At 51.8% G+C, this 21,957-nt stretch overlaps 1 protein-coding gene across 4 annotated transcripts in view; it reads right to left on the bottom strand.

Annotated features, from left to right (window-relative positions):
- Window positions 1–21,957, bottom strand: part of Ryr1 (ryanodine receptor 1) — a 120,345-nt gene that overhangs the window by 55,494 nt on the left and 42,894 nt on the right. For all 4 annotated transcript variants that reach the window (XM_020178572.2, XM_074057842.1, XM_074057841.1 and 1 more), the window contains exons 37-66: window positions 21,722–21,833; window positions 19,950–20,093; window positions 18,089–18,362; window positions 17,483–17,597; window positions 17,264–17,396; window positions 16,785–16,879; window positions 15,351–15,486; window positions 14,969–15,155; window positions 14,773–14,881; window positions 14,210–14,330; window positions 13,944–14,113; window positions 11,817–12,037; window positions 11,632–11,722; window positions 10,670–10,810; window positions 10,272–10,435; window positions 10,106–10,184; window positions 9,816–9,905; window positions 9,035–9,175; window positions 8,448–8,522; window positions 8,278–8,353; window positions 7,878–8,001; window positions 7,288–7,403; window positions 6,181–6,248; window positions 5,960–6,081; window positions 5,523–5,572; window positions 5,094–5,154; window positions 4,752–4,990; window positions 2,521–2,602; window positions 1,888–2,018; window positions 859–1,191 (exon numbers count right to left, since the gene is read on the bottom strand). In XM_020178572.2, the coding sequence (XP_020034161.2) occupies window positions 859–1,191; window positions 1,888–2,018; window positions 2,521–2,602; window positions 4,752–4,990; window positions 5,094–5,154; window positions 5,523–5,572; window positions 5,960–6,081; window positions 6,181–6,248; window positions 7,288–7,403; window positions 7,878–8,001; window positions 8,278–8,353; window positions 8,448–8,522; window positions 9,035–9,175; window positions 9,816–9,905; window positions 10,106–10,184; window positions 10,272–10,435; window positions 10,670–10,810; window positions 11,632–11,722; window positions 11,817–12,037; window positions 13,944–14,113; window positions 14,210–14,330; window positions 14,773–14,881; window positions 14,969–15,155; window positions 15,351–15,486; window positions 16,785–16,879; window positions 17,264–17,396; window positions 17,483–17,597; window positions 18,089–18,362; window positions 19,950–20,093; window positions 21,722–21,833 (4,000 nt within the window). The remainder of the gene's footprint in view (window positions 1–858; window positions 1,192–1,887; window positions 2,019–2,520; window positions 2,603–4,751; window positions 4,991–5,093; window positions 5,155–5,522; window positions 5,573–5,959; window positions 6,082–6,180; window positions 6,249–7,287; window positions 7,404–7,877; window positions 8,002–8,277; window positions 8,354–8,447; window positions 8,523–9,034; window positions 9,176–9,815; window positions 9,906–10,105; window positions 10,185–10,271; window positions 10,436–10,669; window positions 10,811–11,631; window positions 11,723–11,816; window positions 12,038–13,943; window positions 14,114–14,209; window positions 14,331–14,772; window positions 14,882–14,968; window positions 15,156–15,350; window positions 15,487–16,784; window positions 16,880–17,263; window positions 17,397–17,482; window positions 17,598–18,088; window positions 18,363–19,949; window positions 20,094–21,721; window positions 21,834–21,957) is intronic.

The raw sequence follows: 21,957 nt of genomic DNA, 5'->3' as shown, positions 1-21,957 counted from the left end.
GGCAGGCACTCTACCACTCCAACCCTTTTTGTGTTGGTTATTTTTTAGATAGGATCTCACTTTATGCCTGGGCAGGCTTGGACCATGATCCTCCAATTTGTGCCTCCCTGTGACGGGAATGACAGGCATGAACCACCAGGCCCAGCCATTAGTTGCAATGGGGTCTCTAGAGCTTTTGTTCTGAGCTGTCCTTGAACCTTGATACTCTCAATCTTTGCTTCCCAAGTAGCTTGGGAATCAAATTCAGGGCCTCACAAATGCTAGGCAATCCCTCTATGTCTTAAGCTCCACCCCATCCCTTTTGTTTTTATTTTGTTTTTGAGACAGGGTTTCCCTAACTTTGCCCAGCCTGGCCTGGAACTTGGGATCCTCCTGCCTCATGTCTTACAGGTGTACGCCACCACACAAGGCTTAAAGACTCATTTCCTGACCACTGTCCTTATTGGGGACCTTGACAACTGAGCTAGTCCTCTGATCCTTTGCTCAAGGGACCCAGGCTTCTGCCTGAGCTCCTAACCCATGACCTCATGCTCTCCAAGGCTCTATAAATTCAGACTCTAACCCTCCATCCTTTTCTTTTTTTTTGGCACTACTGGAGTTTGAACTCAGGGCCTCACACTTGGTAGGCAGGCAGTACCTACCACTTGAGCCACTCTGACAGCAGACTCTATCCTTGAGAACTCCTGGGACCTTCCATCCACCTCAGACCCTGTGAACCTGATTCTGACTCACTGGCCTTTGACTTTGGGGATACCTAAATTCTGATCCCTCCCAACTCCCAGGATGACTCTGGGGCCCCTGGATCTCCTCTCAGATCATCTGGTCCAGGGACCCCACGCACACTACCCCCAGACCCACCAGCGAGCCGCTTCATCCACGTGGCCTCATCGATCCCCAGGTTGTTGACGATGATTCTCAGGATATTCCCCAACAGAGAGTTGAGGTGGTCGGAGGTGACGGCTGTGCAGGGTGGGGGGGCACCAGCAGGCAGAGCAGGTGGGGGCGCCTCCGGCCCGCGCTCCCACCAGCGGGGCAGGTAGCTGCACAGCATGGGCAGTGTGATTTCAATAACATGTGGCATCTCTGTGTAGCGGGCCCCCGACTCGGCCAGCCCCCCGATGTCTGCCATGAGCCGCTCCAGCACCGGGATGTCAGGACACATCTCCTCCACGCTGTTGGGGAGCCCCAGGACTGGGGTGTAAGGAGGAATCAGGGCATGCCAACCCATCAGCCCAGACTGCAGCGCCCTGACTCCCCCCATAATCCATTGGATACCGCTGAACTGCTCCCCCACCTAAACTGGCCTCCCAGACCCCATTCCTGTGCCCCCACCCTTCAATCCAACCTCCTCTCACAACCGTCACACTGAAACTCAGCACCTCCACAAAATCGCATACCCCCAAATCTTTCTGAAATCGCACCCGAATTCTACTCTCACCCCTAAAAACTTTCACTCCTAAAATCATCCACAACCCACTCTGCTATGCAGTAAAATCAAAAACAAAAAACAAAAAAATCCTTTCCAGTCCCGCTGAGCCCTGGGTGTCATTTCTCTGAATCCCATACCCTGAGTCTGTCCCTTAAAACACCCAATCAATCACCCCTGTACTTGCCTGCCCGGGGCTGGGCACTGGGTGTTGGGATCACAGTAATAATAAAAGGACGAGCTGGCAAAAGGATGCTTCCTGCCTTCTATTCCCCGGGACACACTCATTCTCACCCCCAGACTGAGAACTTAAGAGATTTCTGTCTGGTTGGTCTGGTTACCTCTGAATCTCAAACCTAGAGCATTTATCAGCCCATAGAAGCTGATTTACATTATCCTCCCTGGGCTCTGTGCTGGGTAAAATGTACCCTCCACAACTGCCCCCAGCCCACACAACTCACTGGCCCGCTCCCGGGGAGACTTGGTGGTGTAGACGGAGCAGGCGTTGTACTCGTTCAGCTGAGGTTCCAGGAATGCCACGGGCATGGCAGCGGCCAGACGGGCTAGGCACTCCCCGAGGGCTGGCCGCAGTCTGGAAGAGGGGCTGAGCTGAGTTTCCACAGGCCCTGCATCCCAGTCCCATCTGGCTTAGAAGTGTCCCTCCCAGAACTTTGGAGCAGAGCTGCTGGCCGGCCACCCATGTGCACTGATGCAGCTGAGTCCCATGGAAGGACAGATGTGCTGGCTGCAACACTCCTCCCTAGAACTCCCCAGAAAGCCGTGGCTTCCGTGCACTGCCCAGTTTTTGCACGTCCCCTACCACCGCCAGACAGTTTCCAGAGAGAAACCACCTGGCAACCTGGCGGCAAGGGCCTGCTTCCCACTGGCCTCCACCTTCGTGGCTAGCCTTCCCTTGAGCGCCTCCATGTGGCCGCCAGCGGGAACTGCAGCTGTCACAAGCTATTGGGCGATTGTTGAAAGTTTTGAAATCTCCCCAGCTTTTCATCCCCCCTCATCATCTTCCCCTGCTCCTTCTCTTCTGTCCTATCACCATAGCACCCACCCCAGCCTCAAAATATGCCCCCTTTCCTTACTTTTCCACATAGGGGTTCCTGGTGGTTCCCAGAGAGTAGATACTGCACAGTGTTCGGTAACAAGAGACCTGGACGTCATCCACTGGGCAGGAGGGAGAGTGAAGATCTGGGATGAGCCCACACCAGTCGGCCTCTTACCAGCTCCCTGACCTCCAAGTTCACTGACAGTGGGTACAGCACAGTGGCTGGAGAGCCAGCCTGCAGTACACGCTTTGTGACAATTATCTTAGCCTTAGTACCCTACTTATGGGATGCTCAGAGGATCAAACAAGTTAATTCTTTTTTTATCTTTTTAAATCAGGGTCTTCCTATGTAGCCCAGGCTGGCCTTGAACTCTTATTCCTCCTGAATCTGCTTCCTGAGTGCCGGGATCTCAGTCACCCATTTACCTGTTTAACCTTCTTTTGATTTTTTAAATACGTTTTTAAAGTATCAAAAAAAGTTCAACCTGGAGAAGGGCCCCTTACGAATGCTACTTTTATTACTTTTATCAACGGTGAGAAAATGTTTATTTTAAATAAGCAGACAGGGCTCCACTCTCAGTCCCTACAGACCATGCTGGACACCTCCTCTATGGTGCACCCGGGGCCCCTCATGGCCACAATGGTTCAAACCAACCTCAGCATCTCCTTCTCCTTGCTACTTCTAAGGTTCTGGGTTCGATTCCCAGCACCATGCAAAAACATGCTACTTCTTCCAATTTTTACCTCATGGAGTCCTCACCGTCCCCAGGTCCTTAGGCCACGGGCCTCACTCTAGACACCTCCCTTCCCTAGCTTGTCTTTCCACCTGCCCTCCTGTCCATCCTCTGACTCCAGCCTGCTCCTGAGTGCATGTTAGAAGTCTGTTTTGGGTACCTGTTCCTACAATGTCATGTGACTCCTCAGTATCACACCCTATGTTACACACTCATGCACTGTAGAAGCTGGGTCACACCCCGTATATGTCACATGATGGGATAGGCATGGCTGACACTGTTCACTGAGTCTCACAATCATCTCTTATCTTCTTATTCTTTCCTTCTTTCTAGTAACAGACCCTTCAACCCTTCCCAGAACAAAGGTTACTTTCCCAGCCTCCTTTGCGGTGACAGGTAGTACTGATAAGTTTGACTAATTTGATATAAGTGGAAGTGATAGGGCCTGCTTTGGTTTGGATATGAGGTGTGCCCCAAAAGGGCTCAGGTGTTGAGGGCTTGGTTCCCATGTTTAGACGGGGGGCTTTTGGGAAGTGACTGGATCGTGGAGGCTCTGGTCTCCATCATTGATGGATTCATAATAACTGTTGGGAGGTGGTGGAAACTATGGAAGACGGAGCCTGGCTGGAGGAAGTGGAAGTTGGGCATGCCTTTGAAGGGTATATCTTGTTCCCTGCCCTTTCCTCTCACTCTCCCTGCTTCCAGGCTGCCATGAGGTGAGCGGCCTCCTCTGCCACACACACCTGCCGCCATGATGTTCTGCCTTACCTCAGGCCCAAAGCAATCGGGCCAAGTGACCAGGGACTGAAATCTCTGAAGCAATGAGCCAAAATACATCTTTCATCTTGTGTAGTTTGTCACAGTAACAAAATTCTGACTGACTAACACAGGGCTGCCTCTAGATTTTTTCTTTAGAAAACCTGCAGTGCCTCCTTGTTGCTTTTTCTCCTTTCTCAATGCCTAGAAGGAGGATACAGTGGTGAGCCATACTGAATCACATGCAAAAGGTATGGAAGGCAGAGCAAGGAGATGGAAGGAACCTGGGACGCTGACCTTTGCTCCACTTACAAGTAGTCTGTTACATTCTAGCTTGTAAGAGCTACAGTGAATTAGGGTGTGTGTTCCAAGCAGCTGAATTCACATCTTAATTAATTTTTTGTTTCCCACATTTTACGGTGTGTTTTGCTTACAGCAATAAGCCACAAACATCTGGGTGCTGGTGGCTCACACCTGTAATCCTGGCTACTCAGGAGGCAGAGATCAAGAGGACTGTGGTTTGAGGCCAGTCCGGACAAGTAGTTCCTGAGACCCTATTTCAAAAAAATCCATCACAAAAAAGGGGTGGTGGAGTGGCTCAAGGTGTAGGCCCTGAGTTCAAACCCCAGTCCCACCAAAAAAAAAAAAAAGAAAAGAAAAAGAAAGAAAGAAAGCCACACACTCAAACATTTGATGACTCTGCCAGGTACCTGGGGATGGGTGGTGTGCTGGCCAGACTGACCCCCCCACCCCTGTCCTTGGGGTCAGGAGCCCTTACGGATGACATCATCTCCAAACTGGTGCTGAGCGATGTGCTGGAAGAGGGTGGTGAGGACGGGCAGCAGGGCCACGGTGGTGTAGGTGAGGTTCTGGCCCACACCCTTCACCTGTGTGCGTGCTTGGGACACCTTGCCTAGTCGTAGGTTCTCCACCATCTTCTCGATGTCCTCTGAGGCACTCTCGAAGAAGGAACGGAGGCCAGCCTTCACAATTTCAGGGCCTGACTTCATCACTGTCCTAGGAGGAAAATGGCAAGAGGGTGTAGGAGGATGGGGGAGGGGATGCGCTGGGGTTGGGGGCACAGTAAGAGTGGGAGTGGGCAGCACCCCCATAGCCCTACCTGGCATCCAGGGAGCGTGCCAGGATGTGAAGACAGTTGACCACAGCTGTGGCATCCGTCCCTGGGAGAGGAAGGCGATGTGAAGGAAGGCACCTCCCTCTCTACCCACCTCAACTCTCCCCAATCCGACCCTGCCCCACTGTTTACCCAGGGCAGCATGCCACCCCACCCTACCCCCACCAGGGCTCCCACAGCCCCCTGCACCGCCCCCATCCCAATCCTGATTCCTCTGGGCTGTCACTGTTTGGGGACAATGGCCTGGCATGGCCCAGGGCTGTCTCTGTTACTGCTCTGTCCCTAGGACTACCCAGTCCCAGTCCAGAGGAAGAACAGAAGGAAGGCCAAACCTGGAGATCTTTTTTTCCGGTGGGGTTGGTGACAAAGAAAGAGAGAGGCCTTGCAGAAAGTCTCAGGAGCAGGGCTACTTACCAAAGAGAGAGACTCGGTGGCGGACAAGAGCAGCTAGTTTGCAGAAGAGGCTGAAGAAAGAGAAAGGGACAGAGGGATAGGGGATGGGGCAGCAAGGAGACCAGGAGCCCAGGGCAGCAATGACATAGTGAGAGGAGGCAGGGGCAGAAAAGACAGGGAGAGGGGGCAGAGAACAGAACCAGGAGGAGGCAGATTGACAGGGAGAGTAAGGGACAGAGATGAGCAAACTGGAAAGTTTGTCGGGGTGACCGGCATCTCTCTGTTTGTCTAAGAGTCCTGGAAAAACCAGGAGAGTTGGTCACACTGGCCCTTTCATTGCCTCTGCTGGTAAAGTGATCATGACAGACTCCAAGAGCCAAAGTTGGGAATAGGGAATCCAGGAGGATTCCATATGTGAGTGAGGTCAGGGGGCTGGGTCAGAGGTCACGGCCGCCCACCTGGTGATCATTTCCTTCTCCTTGTTGGAGGCGTGGCCACCACTGCCCAGTACTTTGGCGGGTGTGGACAGGAAATAGAGGCAGTGGTTGGTGAAATACTGGTTGATCAAAGGGAGCAGGATCTAGAGATGGGAGGTATGGAAAAGTGGGGCTGGGTGAATGGCAGGGAGAGCCTTCTGGGTCCCCATCGCCCCTCCAGCTCTTGAGCGCACTTTTCCCACCTTGGCAAAGAATTTAATCTCCTGTTCATGGGGGGACTTCTCCACTCGGCCACTGCTGACCACAGCCTCTGTGGGGGGTAAATGGGAGTCATGGTAGGTTCAAGGCTGGGGAACCCAGCATGTGCTGATGGGAGGAAATGATGAGAGATAAATTCTTGGTATGAAATCACCTCTGTTTGCTTTTAGATAAACCTCTCTCCCCTACCTTTTGTTTGATTCCCCCCAACTCCTTGATCAAACCCTTCCTGAAGCTGAAAATGGGGAGGAGAACAAACTGGAATGGAGGGCAGGCCATGGATCAACCCCCTCCTCAGCCATCATAAGCCCTTTTCTTTCTGAACTTCACTACCCGCCACTGAGGGAAGTTGAATGAATGGATGAAACAGGAAGTTGAGACTCTTAGTGATATATTAGAGGCTTAGTGATGTATCGGGGCCTTCCCAACAGCCTCAAACTCCAAAAAGCCAGACTCTGCCCCCTTCTCACTCTTCTCTGCTCCTGCTCCACCCCCCTGAAGCCAGGGGGACTCAACATCCCTTCTCTACTCAGAGCCCTCCCGTGGCTCCATCTCACTCAGGGCAAAGGACAAGGTCAAGTCATGGCCTGCGGAGCCCCACGTGATCCGTCCCCATCCCTTCTCATTCCGTGTTCTCTCACTGTCCTTTCAATCACCCGGATGCAGCTACATGGGGCCTCCTAGTTCTCATCCCAGGGCCTTCGCACTTACTGCTTCTTTGCCTGAGAGGAACAGGTATCCCCCAGATGTCCATATGGTTCCCTGGCCACCCTCTTCATGACTTGGCCCAGATGTCACACTCCAAGTCTCCCTAGAATCCTCTATTTAAATGACAACCGCTCCACACTCCCAACCCCCTTTACTCGGCACTATTTACTTCTGAACACTAACCACTTTCTAACGTACTAAATGACTGCGTTCTTAGTGATGTTAACTGTCTGACTCCCCCACAAGGATTTTGTCGCAGAGGGGCAGGATCTGTGTCTGGCTGCTCAGTGAGAATTACAAGAGGGAGGAGGGGAAACGCACGCACTGGTTTTCTAGGTGAGTCTTTGCGGGTGAGGCAGAAATCGGGGAGAGAATTCTTATACCCAGGTGGGCGATGAACTCCTGGGAAATGTCCATCCAGCGCAGCAGCTGCTGCAGGAAGCCAAAGGCAAACCGCTTCTCGATGGAAGATGTGTCCAGCTCCATGTCCTTCAGGCCTCTACGAGGAGATGCAGGATCTGCTCAAACCCAGTCCTGCTTCCCACCCCTCTCTGCGCGCCACCCAAGTCCTTCCTCTCCTAGCTTCTACCTCATCTCTGGTCAGGCTCCAATAAGGCCTCCCCAGGCCCCGCTCCCTTAACCTCCTCGCATGGCCCCATTTCCACAAAGCCCGGTCCCCTTAGGCTCCCCTTAGTCCCACCTCCGCAAAGTCCAGCCTCTTGGCCTCCTCTCGCACTGCCCGCCTCCGCCACAAGCCCCACCCCTTAGCCTCCTCCCACATAGCCCCGCCCCTAGCCTCCTCTCATAGCCCCGCCTCTGCAAAGCCCCGCCCCTAGCCTCCTCTCAGCCCCACCTCCGCCACGAGCCCCGCCCCCGCTCCCTCCCCTCTAGCCCCGCCTCTCCAAGCGTCTGCTTTAGGCTTCTGCGCACATTGCCCCCGCAAGCCCTCTGGCCAGGCTCCCAGCTCGCGTGCCTGGTGACCGCATAGCCGTTCATCTGTAGGAACTTTAGCAGCTCCTGGGCCTTCTCTCGATCTCGTGCCTTCTCCTTGGCGGTGAGCGTGTCATAGGGGACCAGCAGGGGATGGGACCCGCCCCCTGGGAAGGCAAAGACCAGAAATCAGGGGCTGAGGAGGACCCAGTTGAGGAGCGCACAATTAAAGATGGAGATAGCAAGATAAGCTGCTTTCTGATGCTGGCCTCACCGCACCCGAGTGGTACACAGCGTTATTATTCCCATTCTACAGATGGAGAAACTGAGAGGGTGAGAGCAATGTTTTTCAGTCACACGGTGAAGCCAGGTCTCTAACCTAGGCCCTATGACTGGGGGACCGCGGACATGGGACAGCGAGGAGGGGGAATGCGCGCTGTCACCCTTAGCCTCCAGCTCTTGCTTCTTCTTCCGCCCCCACGTGTTATGATAATTTTCTGCCAGTTGTTCTGCCATGGCCTGGGAATAGAGGCAAAGAGTCAAGGGCCAGGTACAAAGGATGTTCTCCTCCTTCAGACGCCCCCACACCCTCAAATAAAGGATGAGGTCTCACCTGCAGCTCGCGGGACAGGGTAACTCCGCTGAGGTCAGGGGGCTGGGGGTTGTAACCTTCTCTGGGATCGTAGGTCTGAGATGGCAAGAGGGCAAGGGGGGCTTGGTGGACTAGCGAGAAGCCCAGGCCAGCCCCTTCCCTGTCCCACCCGCCTCTGCAAGCCTTCCCAAAGGCTCTGTCTCTGGATCACCACCTCCTCTGCCCTTTGATTTTTTTTTTTTTTTTTCCAATACTGGGGTTTGAACTTAGGGCTTCAAGGTTGCTAGGCAGGAACCTTACCACTTGAGCCACTCTGCCAGCCCTGTTTTGTGTTGGGTATTTTCGATACAGTTCTCACGAACTATTTGTCCAAGCTAGCCTGGAACCTCGATCCTTCTGATCTCTGCCTCCTGAGTAGCTAGGATTACAGGCAGGAGCAACCAGCACCAGGAGGCCCTTTGATTCTTTGGCCCCTTCATATTCTTCTCCTCTCCTGATCTTTCCCTATCTTGACCCCATCTCCACCCCTTGGCTCCTCTCTCCTCTCACCCCCACTTCCCTGGCTCTGTGCCTTACTCAGACCCTCACTGCTTCCCTCATGACATCACCTGGGCAGTTTGGGATATCTTCCGTGTTTTCTTTTTCTCTGTCTTCTCCTCCTCGCCCTCCCTGGCCTTCTCTATGGTCCACTCCCAGGCAATCATGGCCTTCAAGGACTCTTTGATGGGCCAGCGGTAAATCTCTTTGTCCTGGGATGGACAGAAGGGGGAAAGAGTTGGTGGGATGGGGACAGAAAGGAACCCTCGGTTCAGCCTCCCTGGTATCCAGAGTCCCAAGAAGGGGAAACCCTTCATACATGGCTAGGAACTGGTCCAGCTGGGATCCGAACCCAGGCAGCCCCTCCCCCCGCCACTCTGCTTTTTTGATTTTGAGTTTGAACTTGGCATTGCACTTGCTAGGCAGGTGCTCTACTACTTGAGTCACACCCCCTGTCCTTTTATCTATCTTCCAGATAGGATCTTGTGCTTTTGCCTCATGTGCTTTGATCCTGCACATCTTCTCAGATGCAAGTCTCCCTCAGAGCTGGGATTACAGGCATACACCACCACTCCTGGCCAGAAACCAGGTCTCTTACCTTCTGTGTTACTGAGTATTCCAAACACACTCTTATTATCCCATTTTTACACAAGTCTCAGAGAAAAGTCTTAGGGTCAAGGAATATGATTCTGGGGTCCCCCGGGGGAGGCAATTAAGTTTGAACAAAGGCAAAGTCCATGGTTGTGGAGCTGTAATTACAGATCTACCTAGATGCTAACCTGGAAAGCTGTCTCACTCCTCCCCAATCCCCCAAAGTTTGGTCCCCAATAGTGGGCCCTAAGAGGGGGTCACCTTCTCTGAAAAGGTCTTGTAGGGTCTTAGCATATGGTGCGTCTTCAGTTCTTCATCTATGTTCTCTCCATAGGACCAGTTGTTCTGGATCTAGAGGTGGAGGCAGAATGAGGGGTTGTAGGCAGCAATGTGGGGTGCACAGAGGGGGAGCCTTTCAGGAACTGAGGGCTCCCAGGGACCCTAGAGAAAGGTGAGGGGCTCTTAGGGAAGACCCGGGTCTGGGGGAAAGCGCGCATCTTGGGGACAAAAGGCAGTGGTGGGGGTCCTGGGAGTGGGATTCTGATGCCAACCTTGTCAAAGGCCCACTTCTCATGTGTGTACTCTGCAAACTTGTTAATGAACGAGTCCAGCTTCTCTGGGATGATCACACTGTTGGAGGGAGGGGCTGGCAGATGTTGCTGCTGGGTTTCCTACTTCCCAGACCGACCCCCACCCTCTCCTGCCCCCTGGTCTCACTTGAGGGTCTCCACAGGCCGGGGATCAAAGTTGCCTTCTGCATCCACTGTGGCCTTTTTCTCCGCCTTGGATGAGTACGAAGCATCCACATAGTCGGGAGGCAGGGCTCCAGCGATCGCACACAGACAAGGCATGGCCATGCGGTACAGTTCCTGGTCGTATTTCTGGGGATGCCAGAGGTGGGCAGAGAGGTCACGGCAGACCTTGCTGAGTCTGCCAACCCTGGAGCCTCAGGAGACAACTCACACCCCTAACCTTCCCCTAATCCTCAAATGCACAAATCCAAAACATGGTCTCTCTCCCCATACCCCTCAAATTTGAGGATTTCATTCTGGATCCCTAACCTTGAGCCACAAACCCTGCTTACAGGACCCCTTGGGTGCCCTGGGTGCCCAGACCTTATGTGCCAGAGAGTCAAAGATGCCCCAGAAGAGTTTGCGTGTGAGGTGCAGCTCTTCCTCGGAGGTCACCCCAAAGTTGGCCCAGCCTGTGGGGAGGCAGTAGTACTTCCAGCATCGCTCATAGTGGTTGGTGAGGAGCTGAAGGGAGCAACAGGGGACACAAAGGAGGAGGCTTAGGCAGTGACAGGCAGATGAAGGCCTGGGGAAACTGGGTGGGATGTGTGTGGGGGTGTGATACACTAACAAGGGAAGGAATGGTAGATTTCTTGAAGCATGGTCCTGGACAGTTTGCTATGCAAAGTTAGCAATTCTCATTTTACAGCCAGGACGAGCATGAAATTAGAACTAGATTTGTCTGTCATTTATAGAAATAAGCATGCTAATAATCCAAGGAAAGGATGGTGTGCAAATGGAGCGATCTGTGCTTATGCAAATTAGGATGCCAAATAGAAACATAGGCAGCACCCCATGCAAATATATGGTAATTGACGAGGGTCTTCAGTATCTCATATGCAAACTGGAAGTAGGGGCTAATTTAGGCATATTATGCAAAAACAGTCAAGATATCTGAGTTGGGGGTATCTCCTTATGCAAACTAGCATGCAAATGAAAAGACGAGAGACAAGTGTGCAAATATTCAAAGTAGTTGTGGTACTGTTTATTCAAATAAACGCACTCATTTGAATAGTGGAAGGCTGGTGGTCTCAGCGTGGGAATAAAATGCTAATTAGGGGAAGTGGTGTGCCCCATGCAAACATACGCTAATTGAGGCGGGGGCTGGCTCATTTGGTTAGGCAGATTAAGCTCTAATTAGAGAATGTTAACGCGGCACCAATGACGCAAAGTGAAAGCCCTGGGAATCCTGCTAGGCAGGAGGATGCTGACTGGCGTCCGTGGGGCCACGGTCCTCGCAGGGGTAAGTTAGCTGGGTGGGCACGGCATGGAGGGCGCGCCCTTACCTTGAGTGGCATCTTAGCGAACTCGTTCAGAATGGGCACGTCGAACACCAGCCGCCGCAGCAGGTGCTGCAGCATTGACGGGCGGATGTACCTGCGGGGACACGCGCGGGGCGTCGGCTCTCACCTTGAAGCTCGCCCTGCCCCGGGGCCCCGCCCGAGCTCCGCCCCGCCCCGCCCCGCCCCACCTGCAGAGCGCCATGAGGCAGTCCTCGATGACATCGCGCTGCGCCTTGGTGAGCGAGCGACCGCGGGACAGGCGGTACACCGTGTGCAGCATGGAGTCCACCATGATGGCGCGGTGCTCCGTTCCCGCAAAGAGCGGCGCGCACTTGGTGATGAGCGGCAGCACCGCCAGGCACAGGTAGCGGTTCAGAGCCAGCGCCATCTCCGTGGTGCTGAAAGTAGCCTAGGGCACAGGGTGGGGGCGTTAGGCCCGCTGCATACCCTTGGGGTGACCTTGACACCCGCCTTGGACAACTCTGGGCGAAGGACCCAGACTTCCGATCATTCCCCCAAATCCTGCACCTTCTGGTTTCAACGTAAAACCCGTGTTCCCGCAACACGAAAGTCCAGATTCAGTATTCTGTCCATACCAACTTCTGCATGCTCATCGCCTCTCTAACGTTCACCTTTTCCGGTAATACTTCTACGCAAGCCCCAGCTACACGCCATTTTGCCCAGAAGAAAACGCATCTGTGGTTGAACAGTCTTTCTTTGAGATCAGTTGACTCCAGTTGTCTCAAAATTACTTTGTATTTAGTTGGGACTGTTTGGAGCAAGGCACCAGAAGGGTCCACACACTGCATTTGGCTGACAGGTGTTTTAGGTCTTTTCATCGGAATTTGTAGGTTTTGCTTTGTTTTGTTTTTTTGGCACTGGAGTTGAACTCAGGGCCTCACACTTGCTAGGCAGACGTTCTACCACTTGAGCCACTCTGACAGCCATTTTTTTCATCTGTAACTGTCTCCTTCCCTCTTTTTTTGGAGGTACTAGGGTTTTGAACTCAGTCTTATGCTTGTTAGACAAGGGCTCCACCACTCTAGCCACACCCCCTTTTTAAAAATTTTTTATTTTTTTTTGCTTTACTGTGTTTTTCAGGTAGGGTCTCACGTTTTTTCCTTAGGCTGGCTTCAGACCAAAATCTTCTTCCTTAAGGCTTCTTACATAACTGAGATCACTGGTGTGAGATATTACACCCAGCTTATTGATTGAGATGGGGTCTGACTAACTTTTTGCCCAGGGTGGACTCAAACCTTCATCCTCCTTATCTCTACCTCCCCAGTAGCCTTCTCCAATTTTAAATGCTATTTATTTGTGGAGTTATGTGCCCTGTAGAATGGTCTACATTGGCTTAGATGCTTACTTCCTTCTAGTGTAGTCAAGTTGTTTTCTCTGCACTCTGTGTTCCTGTAAACTGGTGGTTATGGAGTTATAGAGGATCCAGTCTCCAGTCTCCCTGTTCCCAACTAGTGTCAAACAGCTATTTCTCCTTTTTTTTTTAACGGTACTGGGGTTTGAACTCAGGGCCTATGCCAGTCCTTTTTTGCGATGGGTTTTTTCAAGATAGGGTCTCGAGAACTATTTTGTCCTGGGTGGATTTCAATCTTGATCCTTCTGATCTCTGCCTCCTGAGTAGCTAGGATTACAGGCATGAGCCACTGGTACCTGGCTCTGTCTTAAGGTCTTGACCAAGATGGAAGTCATCCCATCTCTGCCAGAAACCTGTAAAGAATCATCTGCACTCCCTGTTTCCAATACCTCGCCTCCCAGACTCCCTGAAGGCCTCTCCAGTAAGTCGTTGGTCCTGGAACCCTGCTGAAACTGCTTGTTTGGGTCACCATAATCTCCATTTTGCTAAACCAGTGGTCAGTTTTCAGTGCTCATCTTCAGTGGCCTAACGCCTTCTTTTATTATTATTGGTTGTCGTGCACAGGTCTTTGTGTGTCTACAGTGCTGGACAAGCACTGAGAATGATAGTTCATTTTTTGTTTTTCTGTTGTTTTTTGATCTTGCTATGTAGCCCAGGCTGGATGCAAACTCAAAAGCCTCCTGCCTCAGCCTCCCAAGTGTTGGGACTATAGCTGAGAGCCACCATGCGTGGCTGGGTTTTTTTTTTTTAACAGGAGGTATTGGAGAGCCTACCCACCCTCCACCAGAACTCGGCATTTTTCTGATTTTTGTTTTGTATCTGTATGATGGTGGTGGGGATTAAGATATGTACACAATCCCAGGACAAACAAAAGTGGTGTCAGCACCTCCAACCATGTCCTCTGTGGTGGCAGGGAGGGTGCTAGGCTAGGTGGGCAACTCACTGTGTCCAGTGAGGCGGCTGCTCTCATGTCGGGAAGGAACCCCACATCTAGCACGTGCAGCAGGAAGTCCTGGTTCTCAATGCCATAAACTCGGTCCAGGAAGAGGACCATGGATGCCTTGTGATCTGGCACGAAGGATGCAGACATCTTTGGCTGTACCAGAGCTCCATCTGTATAGGCAAGGAAGGCAGGGGCTCAGGGCTACCCTTCAGGCCCACTGGCTCCCTCCCCAGAATCACTCCCTGTTGAAGTCCTGACCCTTGTACCTTTGCCCAGCGTGGGGATCTGCAGCGGGAGGCTAATGATGCCCACGAGGTCGTCCAAGGGCACGAGGGATCGTAGGATGGCCCGGATCCTCAGGGCCTCCCCCTTGCCGGCTTGGATTAGCTAGGGAGGTGGGGAGATGAGGGGAAGGGGCATATCATCAGGCATCTGTGCCCACTTTTCTTTTAAGACAGAGTCTCACCATGTAGCCCAGGCTGACCATAAACCTGAGATCCTTCTGCCTCAGCCTCCTGAGTGCTGGGATTACAGTGTGTGCTACCATGCTCAACCAGGACTCCTCAACTTCTCTACCCTTGACCTCTCTGCCTGTGCCTCCCCATCCCCACTCTGACCACTCTGGGTCATCACTGTCTGTTTTTCTCTACTGGACTGGGAGCTCCACGAGATGAGGACTCGTGACTGTCTTGATCTCCATGGCGTCCCCAGCATTGCCACTCCTGTGTGAGAGCTCAGTGGACATTGCCCAGTGCTTGCCTGTAGAGGCTTGAGGCTGGCCAGGGATGCTCCACCTTTCCCCTGCCCGCCCCAGCCTTCTGTGTCTCACATGCATCTCTGGTGCACAGCGTCCCAGCAGGTCGATCAAGGCGGCGTAGAAGGACATGATGGCGTGTCCCAGGTGCACCCTGTTTTCTTCAGGAGGCTCCTCACCAAAGCTGCAGGGGGGGAGGATGGTGTGGGGAAGGCAGCCAGGGGCATAAGAAGGCAGGTTGCTCTATCAAAGAGAGGACCAGGAGACTCACTGTTCACGCCGCCGGTCCCTGCGGACGCCTGGGCCATCCCGTCCGGGGTCCTCAGAGATGCGGATGGCCTCTTCAATGGCAGCCAGCAGCCCTGAGCCACCCTCACCCCGCAGGGCGGGCCCAAAACACTCGGGCTTGCGGATAAGCAGACGCACCACCACGTTGGCATTCTCCTCCACGCTCTCACCTGGCCACCGGGATAGGGTCAGGAGGGCTTGTGAGCCACTACCCGGGGTCCCCCACACAGCCCCAGGACCCAACGCCTCCAAGAGTAATGCCAGGTTCCTGTTGGCCCCTAGCCCCTGCCCCAGGGCATGGATTGTCACCCTAAGGGAGGCTTTGGCCAGTGACCCCAGATCTTCCTCCACCACCCCTGCCTCACCATTGACAAAGACAGCAAAACGCAGGAAGTCCAGGTACCGCTCACCACCACAGGGGTTCCAGCCGATGTCTGGGTACCCCTTGGCCAGGAGCATGGGGCAGCTTTGGAGCCCACAGCCTGCTAGGTAGGACACAACCTGGGGGACAGGAGGAGGCTCAACCCAAGGCCAGACCCACACCACCCTCCTCCCTAAGGCTCAGGTCAGCCATCCTTGGAATTCTTCACCCTTTCATCTTTGGGGTCCCTCAGCAAACTAACCCTGGTCCCATCCACCTCACCTCCATCTGGATCCTGTGTCCCTTCCCTGCTCCCATCCTCTCCCCTAACCTATGAAGACCTGAGTTAGGTCAAATCTCTCCATGCTCTGACCTTGTGGCTCTGTCTCACCCAGGATTAAAGCCAGAGTCCTCACTGTGGTTCACAAGACCCATAGGACCTGTCACCACCTCCCGGTCCTTACCTCCCACCACTTAGCTCTCACTACCTCTGCTCCAACCACACTGGTCTCTTGTTGTTCCTCCAAATTGTGAGGCTCACTCTTGCCCCAGGGCCTTTGCACTGGCTGTTCCCTCTGCTGGGAATGCTGTTCCCCCTAAAGTCTGTCTGGCCCCTCACCTTCTTAACTTTAGTAAAATGTCACTTTCTCAGACAACTCATCAAATTCAGACACCCTCTTCAAATTTGCTATTTCTCTCTCTCTGCTCACTGTTTTCCTAGTGACATTTGTGACTAGCTGTCACACTATGTATGTTATTCATTCATCTTGTTCCCCATCCTTCCAACTAGAATGAGCCACTGTGCCTGGCTTATTTCTTGAGATAGGGTCTTGCTATGTAGTTCAGGCTGACCTGGAACTTGCAATTCTCTAGCCTTAGCTTCCTGAGTGCCAAGATGATATATGTGCACCACCACACATCTACAATTTTTGACTATTATATCACTACTGCCTTGGATAAGTCCTGACATATAGGGGCTGAGCAATAAACATTTGTTAACTGGATAATAATATAATCGCAGCTAATGATTATGAGCGCCATTTTAGAAATGCTCTCATGGATTAATTCATTCGACATTCAGAGCAACTCTACAAAGTCATTCCTATTACTATATCCATCATGGAGATGGGATGACAGAGGGGTGAAGAAGTTGCCACTTGTCTAAGGCCACTCAGCAAGGATGCAGAGGAGCTGGGGCTAAGTTGCTGAACTCGAATCCATGAACAGGCCATGACACACGCCAAGGCCACCTGGTCAGGCAGCATAGAGCAAGGATCTGCCCCCAGCCTGCAGCCCTGTGTGGGTCAGCCATGGTGGGGGGGGGGTTCACCCTGCAAACGATGCCCCTTCTGATTCAGTCCTGGACTGTCCAGCATGATCCTTCAGAAGGCGCCCATGCAGTCAGGTAGGGATAGGTCTCTCCCACACACACACACACCTTTTCCAGGTCTTGCTCCTGCAATGCCAAGGCCAGCTCATTGTTGTCGATGACAGAGGCAGCTGCCACATCCAGGGGCGTGGAGCCCTGCATGCCTGTGGGTGAGAATACAGTTCAGGGGTGCATTGCCACCAGCCTCACTCCTGATTGTGATACTGCCTCTGGGAAGCCCTCCCTGACTATCCCTGACCAAATGCCTCATCTGGTCTATGCTTCCCTCATCCTAGCCCTGACTACTTTGGACTGTTGTATTAGACTGGACTATCTTTCTTGCTGCACTGTGAGTCCAGTGAGAGCCAGGCAGGGCTCATTCATTGTGGGTCATTATTGTGTCCTAGCACTGCTCAGCACAGGGCCACGCCTGTATAGTGGGATGAGAGTGAGTGTTTGTTGAATGAGTGCGTGAGTAGTGAGATGGCAGAGAGTGGGTCAGGCCCCAGTGGGCTTCTCCAGGGCAGTCTGGGCTCTGGGTTTCTCACCCAGGCCGATGCCACTGTTTTCCAGCAGGTAGCTCAGGTGGTCGAACATGGAGCGCTGGTTCTGGCGGCTGATGCGGCAGAAGTAGCAGAGGAAGCGACAGCAGCTTGTGACCATCTTAGGGAAGCGGATTTCCTGTGGTGGTTAGCATGGGCCGGTGGTTAGTGCCTGCTCTCTGTGGCCCCCTCCCTTGAGCTCCTAGGCCCAGCCAGTTCTCTCACCTTGGATTCACCACCCCCAAGGACATTCACCATGACCTCCATCACTGTCTCGTGCATGCCCAGAGCCCTCATCAGGTTCGGGTGTTGGTAGAAGACTTTGTTGTTCATGATGTTCCTGTGGACAGGTAAGAGTGTGAGGGCAGCACAGGCTGGGGGGTGCCAAGTCCGGGGAGAGTCGCTGCCGCCATCATAATTTATTGACCTCTTACTCTGGGCCTGGCACTGTCTCCCTGTACAAATCTGAACTCATTCATCCTTACATCCACTCTGGGAGGCAGGAACTATGATTATGTCTATTTCACGGATAAGGAAACTGAGGCCTGGCTGCAAGGTGGGCTCCCTGAAGGCAGAGATCTTTGTCCTGCTGCTCACTGTATTACCAAGTGCCCAGAGAGGGCCCAGCATGTAGTAGGTACATCATAAGTGCCGACTGAATGAATGAGACACACTTAACACTGACCTCTCAGTACCATGAACTGATCCCGTGAGTCACAACTGAGCAAGGACTGTTGGGGAGTGGGGCTGGCAGATGCTGGGGGAAGGGGACACTAGTGTATCCAGAGGACACTACCCAAGGAGCTGGCTGCAGCGGGGAGGGGGCCTCACCCAATGCTCTGGATCATGAGGTTCTCCTCCTGGGGTCCCATCTGCACGATAAGCAGTGAGCGGATCTGGCCGAGACACTCAAGCAAGCTCATGGTGTCCTCCGCGGAGGATGGCGAGATGGTGTACGCCCGGGGCAGGGCCCGCAGCAGCTCGCCCAGTCCGTCATACTGTCGGTGCAGGAGGCTGAACATGGCCCGGACCAGCTCGGGGCTTTGCACAAAGTCCTCCTGGGCCCAGCGCACCACCATGTGGGACACCAGTTCCTGCAGGGACTCTGGGAAAGGACAGAAGGGTTGGGACACTGCTGTGACTTTGAAATGATTTGGGATAGGTCCTGCCCCATTCTCCACCTGCCAGGAGCAAGTGGTTTCTGGCAGATTTTCTATTGCCCCAAGAGTCTTCCTATTCTCTTCACCCTAAAACCCAGGCCGTAAGGGCCCCCCTCCAAATTACAAGGGGAAATAAAAAGTTTTAGAGCCTTTTCAGAACCCCTTCACCAAGCACCTTTGAAAGCACAAATCACAATTCTATTGATTGTAAAAAAAAAAATACTAATTTTCAGCAACAGAAACTGCAGACTTTGGTATCATTTGAAAATGCTATCAAACCACTCCCTTTTATTCTGGTAGAGCACCTGCTTAGCAAGCGCCTTTCCTACCCAACATCCATTTCTCTCTCTCTCTCTCTCTCTCTCTCTCTCCCTCCCCCCGCCTTTCTTTCCCAACCCTTTTCCTCTCAGAATTTTTTTTTCAGAAATGGGGTTTGAACTCAGGGCCTACACCTTGAGTCACTCCACCAGTCCTTTTTTTGTGATGGGTTTTTTTCGAGATAGGGTCGTGTGAACTATTTGCCCAGGCTGGCTTTGAACCACAATTCTCCTCATCTCTGCCTCCTGAGTAGCTAGGATGACAGTAGTGAGCCACTGGCGCCCAGCTCCTTCCCAGAATTTTGGGGCGAGAAGCGAGATGCCTCTTGGGTAGCAGGGTTAGAGACACTGTAATGCACTGGGATCGAACAAGGGCGTCCATTCATGACCTGTGAAGCACTTGTCCTTCTTTCCTTCCAGTGGCTCTTTGTAATCTGGTCCTGTCACTCCTGTGCTCTCATCTCTCATTTCTTGCCCCCTTGCTTGCAGCTCCAACCATGATGGCCAAGCACACGTGCCACCAAGCATGTTCCTGCCTTAAGAGCCTCTGCACACCATGCATTCTAACTCTGATTCCTCCATCTTTGTCCCTCTCTTGCATCTCACTCAGAATTACTTTTGTGTTTAGCATCAGTGATCACCTGACATTGATACATCCATATCTGTATTTGGTGTAACATTCTAAACTTGCTGGGGGCAGAGGCTCTGACTTTCCCCCTATTGCATTCTTCAGTTCTGCTAATGGTGCCTGGCCCAGGGCTGGCCCAATGGAAGTTTCTTGAATGTTGTAGGATGAAATGTCTATCAACAGCAGGTACTCTGCCCTTATTAGATGTGGCTAATACATAGCTTGCATAATGGCGTCTTGCCCAACATCATCATAACTCTGCTTTTCTAATCCTTCAGCATCTCACCACTATAGAAAATAGAAGCAAAAGACACGAACATACAAGAGCCACAGTGGTCCGGGAGCTGTCACCGTGCCAGGCCGGATGCACGTCTTTGCTCTGGCAAGTGACATGGCCGCACACGTGATACACATGCTGCAGCCCCCGCTTTTGGGTCGCACCTTCAAATGCTCCCCTCCTCTCTCATTCCTGCCTACCTGTGGCTCCCTTGCAATCTCCCTCTTGTGGCCTGTTTTAGAGACAGAGGCTCCCCAAGCACAGAACTCTTGCCCTTCCCTGCCCTCATCCTGGTGTCCCCAGTTCTCACGAGGTTTGTGCTCCTCAGCTGGAGGCTCCTCCTCGGGTTTCTCCTTCTTCTTCAGCAGCCGCACTTTCTCCAACAGGTTCATGAGGCGGCCTCCCAGAGTGGTCTCTTCCTCTGGCTGCTCTTCCTCCCCCTCCAGCTGAATTCCTGGAGGTGATCAAGAGGGCACAGGACATCATTCATCTTTTGTTGACTCACCTGCCCAATCATTCACTTCTTCATTCACTCATCCGTTCATTCATTTTTCACTCACGCATGCACTAGTGGGATTTTCCATTTACTTCTTCGTATGTTCATATGTGTGTTCACTAATTCATTCTTTTAAATTGGTTCAAATTGTTCAAATTTGGTTTCAGATATGTTCAAAGAACTAAAAAAAGTTGAAAGAATTAAAGAAAAGTATGATGACAGTAACACAAGCAGTAGAGAATAAAGAGGTAAACAGCCTGGTGGAGTGGCTCAAGTGGTAAGACCATCTGCCTAGCAAGCATGAGGTTCTGAGTTCAAACCCTAGTATGAGAGAGAGAGAGAGAGAGATTAAAAAGGAACCACATCAAATTCTGGAGTTGAAAAGTACAATAATGCTGGTGGGGTGGCTCAAGTCGTAGAGTGCCTGCCTAGCAAGTGTGAGGCCCTGAGTTCAAACCCCAGTACCACCAAAGAAAAAGAAAGTATAATAACTAGGGATAGGAGTATAGTTTAGAGGTTGAGCACTTGCCTAGCATGCACAAGGCCCTGGATTCAATCCCCAGGACAGAAAGAAAGAAAAGAAGGAAGAGTAATGGCATGTAATTTTTTTTTTAATTTTAGGGTCTGGGGGTGTGGTTCAAGTGACAGAGTTCATGCCCCATGCCATAAGGCTCTTGAGTTCAATCCCAGAACCGCAATTTTTTTTAAATGTTGAAAATGAAAAATATAATAAAAAGCCACTCGAGAGGTTTAATAACATATCTGCCTGGTAAGAAAAAGGGGCAGTGAATTTAAAGGTAGAACATACAGGTGTTCCAGTCTCAAGAACAGAAAAATAAGACAATGAAGAAAAGAGAGTTTCAGAGACCCATGGATACCACCAAACACACCAATATGCTGACGATGGGAGTTCCAAGAGGAGAGGAGAGAGAGAACCCTTCTTTTATTTGAAGAAATAATTGCCCAAAACTTTCCTCCTTGATGAAAAATATTAATTTATACATCCAATATAGTCAACAAATTACAAATAGGATAAATTCAAAGAGCTCTACACCTGGACACATCAGTTTCACATACTGAAACTGCTGAAAGGCAAAGAAAGAAAATCTTGAAAATCAGCCAGAGAAAAATGACTTATCACATACAAGGGAATCTCAGTAAGATTATCAGCTGACTTCTTACAGAAACTATGGATCATCTGCCCCTCCAGCCAGGCAGCTATTATCACTGAATCATTTGTTCGTCCATCCATCCATTCATCCAACTAACCATCCATCCATCCATCCAGCCAGCCATTTCTTCACCCATTTACTTATTCATCCATCCTTCTGTTCATCGATTCACACACCATCCATTCATCTGCCTTTAGCCATCTATCCATCCATATCCCAGTTACCCAAATACTCACTTACACATATCCTTCTACTCCTTGTCTATTTATTTACCAATGCATTCACTCATTCATCTAACCAATAGTTACATAGCACCAATACATAGGTGTCTAGGGTCAGAAAAATCTTAGAGTAACTTCAGGAGAGGTCTCAGAGAAAGTTGGGGAGTAGGGTTCTCTGACTGCTGCTCCTTACCACAGTGTGCCAGCAGGTCTTGGTGGAAGTCAAGCAGATCCTGCCGGATGTCTTCAGGGAGAGGACAATCTTCCTGATCTTCCTCATTTTTGAACTGTAATAGCATGTTGATCTGGAGGAAGGTCAAAGATTAGAATGAGGGTCTGAGACTCCAGAAGTGGATCAGGATCAAAGATCCAATTGCAGCCAGGCACCAGTGACTCATGACTGTAATCCTAGCTACTTGGGAGGCTGAC

Source organism: Castor canadensis, chromosome 16 (assembly GCF_047511655.1).
Source record: "Castor canadensis chromosome 16, mCasCan1.hap1v2, whole genome shotgun sequence".
Lineage (NCBI taxonomy): Eukaryota > Metazoa > Chordata > Mammalia > Rodentia > Castoridae > Castor > Castor canadensis.
Note: the sequence above shows the minus strand (reverse complement) of the source record. Positions and strands in the feature narration are given on the sequence as shown.